General features: G+C 40.1%; 1 protein-coding gene across 1 annotated transcript; it reads left to right on the top strand.

Annotated features, from left to right (window-relative positions):
* Positions 1 to 3726: 3726 nt before the first annotated feature.
* fgfr1op2 (FGFR1 oncogene partner 2) lies at positions 3727 to 6453 on the top strand. Its single transcript, XM_052118384.1, has 6 exons — positions 3727 to 3811; positions 4314 to 4450; positions 4540 to 4657; positions 4914 to 5056; positions 5185 to 5298; positions 5389 to 6453. The coding sequence occupies exons 2-6, from the start codon at positions 4316 to 4318 to the stop codon at positions 5524 to 5526; spliced, it is 648 nt and encodes a 215-aa protein (XP_051974344.1). The 5' UTR covers positions 3727 to 3811; positions 4314 to 4315; the 3' UTR covers positions 5527 to 6453.
* The last annotated feature ends 467 nt before the right edge of the window (positions 6454 to 6920 follow it).

Genomic DNA, 6920 nt, shown 5'->3' on the forward strand with positions numbered 1-6920 from the left:
CAACCAAATTGGCCCGGTTGCTAGGGAGGGTAGAGTCACATGGGGTAACCTCCTCGTGGTCGCTATAATGTGGTTCTCGCTCTCAGTGGGGCGTGTGGTGAGTGACTCCAGTCAGGTCTCCTTAGCAACCAAATTGGCCCGGTTGCTAGGGAGGGTAGAGTCACATGGGGTAACCTCCTCGTGGTCGCTATAATGTGGTTCTCGTTCTCGGTGGGGCGTGTGGTGAGTTGTGTGTGGATAGCGTGAAGCCTCCACACGTGTTATGTCTCCGCGGCAACACGCTCAACAAGCCGCGAGATAAGATACGTGGATTGATGGTCTCAGACGCGGAGGCAACTGAGATTCGTCCTCCACCACCCGGATTGAGGAGAGTCACTACGCCATTATGAGGCACCCCCCCCTATTCTATTAAACTTCTATTAAAATTAAATGGAGAAAATGGAACGCCCAACGGCAACCAATGGTCATCGGATGTAAAAAGGAAGTCCTCCCTTACTGGTAAAAGAGCCAATCATGTTTTAGATACAGACATCGCCTCTCAATCAACTTGAGAACATGCATGAGCATTAGCCATGAAATCCGGGAAAATTTGGGGGGGTTTTACGTGTAAACTGAAGCAAAGAAGCACAATGTATGATACCAGTATTGTCAAATTTTACTGCTGATTTGAAAAATGTTATTTGATCATAATCTTGACCAAACTTTTCAAAGATTTTGGTCTTTCCCCATTCAAGTAGATAGGAGCTGTAATTTTATGCCACTTGTTTAAATAGAAAATTGCTGCCTGGGAGCGTTCCAAAGATGGTGCTGATTGGACAGACTTGCTAAAAAAAACTTTGATCAAACACAAAACAGAATTTGAGATGTACTTGACATAAATCTCCTGTGATGCACGAACAAACACTGTAGGGCTTGTTAGTAGACAAGTGTGAAAAAATATTTTAATAAGACTTTACATTATAAATGTACACAGTGTTCAAAGTCCCCATTGCTAAAGACCCATACTGAATAGTACAATTTAGAGATAACAACCCTAACATAAATTAAACGTGTGCAAATTAACAATGATTGTACACAATAGTTACTCAAATCACCAAAACAGAAAAAATATGTTTTTTTAATCTGATACAGGGGTACAAACACTTCTGATAATACGCCAAGTGGACACGGTTATCACAAAAATGTGCAGATTAATATATTTGGCTGCTATATAGATCTATCACAATGGATAACTCTGTACAGAAACCAGTTCACAAGAAACAGCAAGTCAAGACTGCTGATGGCGTAATGTAAACAGAAACCATTGCCATGGTGATGCAATAACATGCTAGAAGACACCAACAATTAACCAGCACTCTCCTAAAAGATCAGACGGTCTGTTGCACCCCCACAGTCTCACTAATCATCTGTTGGGTCATTAATAAACGAACAGTAATCTAGGATTCATAACAATGAGCAGCATGTGCAGCAGAGATCATGGGGAATTAATCCCACTATTCATTCATTTCAGGATCTTCACCCTCCACTCCAGCTCAAGAGCCCCTGATGCCAAGCAACAAGCAGACGGTCTGTAAAGTCGCAGAAAATTGGGTATTTTTGGGATAGCTTACATGTGCCGGAGTTCACATAAACAACCATAGGACTTCCCAAATTGTTTCCTTGTTATAGTGGTTGAAATGGGTTTTTCAATGGACAATGCCAATACTGATATTTAGACTATAACTATAATAAATATAACTATAATAAATATGATTTAATGATGGCAAATAAAACATAATAGTGCAGGGCCTGGGTAGCTCAGTGGTAAAGATGCTGACTACCACCCATGGAGTTCACTAGTTTGAATCCAGGGTGTGCTGAGTGACTCCAGCCGGGTCTCCTTAGCAACCAAATTGGGCCGGTTCCTATGGAGGGTAGAGTCACATGGGGTAACCTCCTCGTGGTCGCTATAATGTGGTTTGTTCTCGGTGGGTCACGTGGCGAGTTGTGGATGCTGCGTGGATGCCGTGAAGCCTCCACATGTGCTATGTCTCCATGGCAACGCGCTCAACAAGCCACATGATAAGATGCGCGGGTTGACGTTTTTAGACGTTTTCATCACAACCCCTTATGATGAGTCGATTGTGCGACAATATTCATCGTTTGTAGGTTGCTTTAGATAAAAGTGTAGGCTAAATGAATATCTGTAAAATATATATATATATATATAGACCAATATATCAACTAGATCAGCTGATATTTGGCCACTTTTAAATTATCAAATTTGGTGGATAAATGTACTTATATGTTACCTGCCCTTTCTAAAAATGAACAGCTGTTAAATGTAAAATGTTAATGATGAAATGTCTAGATCTGCCGATATTTGTCCATTGGAAATGATGGATCAGCTCATTCTGCTCTTTAGATATCATATGGGCCATTGAAAATCCCATATAAATAAGAGCAGAGTTTCCTGAAGTTTATTGGTGTAATCATTCCGTTAACACTTCAGAGTGCCAAAGAAAGTCTTGATGATTAACACAAATCCCGCCCAAGGACATGCTGAAACCATTATGGCAGCTGTTCCCAGCAGGAAACACCTGCACCTCTTGCCACCCCCTCTGGTGCAGGACATATATCTAGCAGACATCCCAGAGAGCTGCAACTTTAACAGAATCATAATATACATCATAATGAACAACTTCATTGAGATATGTGGTTGAATGACTGGTAATGTAATGGGAATTACTTTGCCATATCACACTGCCTACTGACACATACACCACTAGTAATTACAAAGACAGACAACACATTACATAGAGACATATGAAATCAAACTATCAGGATATAATACAGGCATGTCCTGAATCTCTCTCTCTCTCTCTCTCTCTCTCTCTCTCTCTCTCTCTCTCTCTGTCTGTGTGTGTCGTCATGCATTTTCCATTGAAAAATGGGCAGTTCATTTTTTTTTTTTACACATAATCATTTTCTTTAAGTATAAATGCCATAAAGAACAGACAGTCTTTTTGTAGCCAAAGTTACTTTTGTTGTCATTACATTTCTGAGAAAATTATCTCAAAACAAGTACATAGCTCTGTACAAAGTTCTCTCGCAGGTTGGAAAAAGCAGCATGCGTAAACTCACCAGCTTAAAAAATGTGGTTGTTTGAGTTGTGCGCCATTAAATAGTTTCTCTTCACTCGGCTGAGATTGATCCACGTTTCGCACCGCAGCTGTATGGGCTTGCGCGCGTGAGTGCGCGGACACGCATCATTTGAAACTCACGTTGCTCGAGTCTTTGGAATGTTGAGTTGAGTGGGAAACTTAGTTTGAAACAGCCAATCAGAACGCAGAATGAAATACCCAACGGGAAAAGGGGCGGGGACAAGAGAGCAGATGGGCGGTCCCTACACCAACGCGCTACACATCCCTACACTAACGCGCTACACATCAAGCAATTGAAAAATGAAATGAGCAAAGTTTATATTTTGAACTGTAAAGAAAACACACAAAGTAAATATTAAACTGTCAGGCGCAGAGTTAAATGCATTCTTCAAATCACTTTGAAAGGGAATTAATACTTTATTTAATCTATTTAAACAAACAGTAAATTGCCGCGTGGCTCTCATATTAATCCGATAGGATGATTACGTATTTAAATATCCATTTAAAAATAAATCTCTCTTTCCATTGGGGTTTGGTTGTTGAATCACTTGTATGAGCGCCCCCACATGGACTGTTATTTCCTATATTTCCCAGAATTATTTGCCCGGGCCACGATGACGTCACGGATGTAGCAACAGGAAGTGTGGAGCCGTTTAGCTGCAGATAAGGTAAGATACGTTTTACGCTCATTAAAATCGTTTTAAAATATTATTTTGGAAATAAAATCAAGCCGCAAAGCGTCAGTGATTTTGGGTCGCCATTAGGAGAGTTTATTGTTATGATTCAGTGTTTTATATACATAACTGTCATGTTTATCTTCGTAAAAGCTAATGTTAGCTCTGCCAAAACACAACATGCAGTATTTCTGAAATCAAGAAAGCCATAAAAAAAAAATAAAAAAATAGCAGAAAATGAGCCGTCTACGTAAACAAATCTGCTTTGATCATTAGCAGATTATAGGATTGTGTTTACTGGCAGTTATATATATATGTTAATATGTATTTCCATGTATCAAAATGTAAATACATGTATATTTTTAATACGGTTTTTAAAGAAAATTATATATACTTGACATATCTGTTCACGGACCTCCCGGGTTGAACCACCTGCAGCTGAATGAAATAAACTGAATCATGGTCATAATCAAAGCCTGTGTTTTGTGTTCTTCAGGAATGACCTGTACACTTGAGAAGGTGCTGGCCGATGCCAAATCGCTTGTGGAGAGACTTTGTGATCATGACAATGCTGCTGAGATCCTGATAGAACAAACCACACTACTGAACAAGAGAGTGGAGGCCATGAAACAGGTATAAAAAGGGGTCACATTGAAGAATGGCTCTGTAGGCCACGAGAATGCTATAAGATAGAGAGTGACTGTTAACCCGTGTGTTCTTAGTATCAGGAAGAGATTGAGGTGCTGAACCAGGTTGCGAGACATCGGCCACGCTCTACGCTGGTCATGGGCATCCAGCAGGAAAACCGACAAATACGGGAACTACAACAGGAAAATAAAGGTGTGTTTGGAACAGTAGATCTGTTTTAAATGTAAATCTAATATCGGAGTGGTGGGCTAAAGCACAGAACTGGTAATCAGAAGGTTGCTGTTTCGATCCCCACAGCTGCCACCATTGTGTCCTTGAGCAAGGCACTTAACTCCAGGTTGCTCCGGGGGGATTGTTCCTGTAATAAGTGCACTGTAAGTCACTTTGTATAAAAGCATCTGCCGTAAATGCATAAATGTAATATGTGCCTCTCTCTCTCTCGCTGCAGAGTTGCGCACGTCACTGGAGGAACATCAGTCTGCGCTGGAGCTGATCATGAGTAAATACAGAGAGCAAATGTTTCGCCTTCTGATGGCCAGCAAGAGAGACGATCCTGCGATAGTCACCCAGCTCAGAGAACAACATACTAATGTCAGTCTTAAACACATTTCTGTAACACAATGTCACAATACGAGTGCACCTTACAATGTGATACTGTGGTGAAGACTTATAAATACTTAAAATAGGCTTATATAGTGTTTGCTCTGTTTGTGTGACAGGAGATGCAAGTGCACATTGAAAAAATAAATGAAATGGCCACAGTGATGAGGAAAGCCATCGAAGTGGATGAAGGGCGACCATGTGAGGATGAAAAGAGAATCAAGCGACTGGAGGTGAGACATGCACACTAAATAAAACACACAACATTTAGCACTGTTGTGAAAGTTATGGATAAATTGTTGATTATTCTTTTGTGTCTATAGCTGGAGAACAGTGGCCTGCGTGAGCTTTTGGGTATCAGCCGTGAGGCTTTTCTGGTGCTGAAGAGCAACGACACGTCTGACAGTACGTCTCTCTCTCCGCTGCTCACCAGCACAGACGTCAGTCTGAGGAAGAGCTAAAGACCATGACATCACCACTCACATGACCAGCGTGTAGAAACAAACATTCAGAGCTGTCCTACAAATCCCAGAATTCCTCCATGATCGCAGGGTCATGACCTCACTTACTCATCAGACGGCGACGGCTGTCATGAGCGATTATACGCTCTCTGTGTCTGTGGGACATTTTGAAAGTGTCAGCATCTGAATATACTGGGGGCGAGTAATTCTTCTCATCTGATCACTTAGTCCATCATAAACACTTTTTTCAGGAAAAGTCAAATGACCAATCTGACTCTTTATGAAAACAGAATCATTTGAGCTGAGCTAATTGATTGCCATATTGTGAATTATTACTTGATCGTTGGACTTTCTGAAGCGAATGTGCACGCGATGTGCCATTTTAATAAAAGGTTGTTTTTTTGCTTGTATTTGTGACAGTGTTTTATGTGTGTATGAGAGAATGTATTGTTGAAAGTGATTAAAGTGGTTGTGAAGTTTGTAAAATTCTATAAGTTCAAACTGTGGAACTGTACAGATATTAAAGTCAACATGAAATCAAAATTGACCCCACTTTCCTGGTCTTGCTGCGAATGATCAGTTAATCCAAACCCCAAAAAATGAAATGTTTGTCTTTATCTTCAAAATGTGATGGCATGCTCTGCCTCTTACTTGCTTTCTATGTTCTTTAGTTTATTACTGGCTCAACAGAGCGCAACAGTATTTTTTCTATAGAGAATTTAAATAAAATCATTCGAGTTGTAAACTACCAACCCAACCAGCTCCGAGGTGAATCACAAAATTACAAACTCTGATTTGAAGAAAAAAGTGTTTGTAAATGGGACAAAATGACGAAGGTACCAAAACTGCACTTGTCTTTAATTAGGGAATTAACTACAATACGATATGAAACAATTGATTTAACATCGTTAATAAAAAGTACATATGTTTTCAACATAAAATGACTTAATTGCATCATTTACAGTGCATCATGGGATTGCCGAGCTCTTTTAGTGCGCCTTGTTTCCTGCGATTTTCTGATTGGTGGATTTTGTTCATTCAGGATCATGGGAAGTGTAGTTCTTTAGTTTTTACCAGGCATTCTGCTATTAAACAGGATTTCTTTTTTTTTTTTATTAAGTTGAAATAACGCGGAATGATGGCATCAACAGAAGCAATACACCATCAATTAAAGGTGATGTAAGTGATTTTTTCATGGACAAATATGCAACAACAAAAAAGTCAGACTGAAAGATATTACTGAAATAAGTGTCGTGAGATATCTCACCTGGCTCTGTGACAGCTCTAGACTCTGTAGGCTAAACAACAAACAAAAATGTGTTCGCGGTCTCTGACACTTTCTGCCTGTTCATAACAGTTGTCAGTAGAGGGCGCGATTTTGCTGCAGTTGTTTT

The sequence above is a fragment of the Xyrauchen texanus genome, chromosome 45, assembly GCF_025860055.1.
Source record: "Xyrauchen texanus isolate HMW12.3.18 chromosome 45, RBS_HiC_50CHRs, whole genome shotgun sequence".
In the NCBI taxonomy this organism is placed as follows: domain Eukaryota; kingdom Metazoa; phylum Chordata; class Actinopteri; order Cypriniformes; family Catostomidae; genus Xyrauchen; species Xyrauchen texanus.

Coding starts and splice junctions, on each gene's coding strand:
- fgfr1op2 (XM_052118384.1), top strand. CDS start 4,316: ATGACCTGTACACTTGAGAAGGTGCTGGCCGATGCCAAATCGCTTGTG. Junction 4,451..4,539: donor GAGTGGAGGCCATGAAACAG/GTATAAAAAGGG, acceptor GTGTGTTCTTAG/TATCAGGAAGAGATTGAGGT. Junction 5,057..5,184: donor TCAGAGAACAACATACTAAT/GTCAGTCTTAAA, acceptor TTTGTGTGACAG/GAGATGCAAGTGCACATTGA.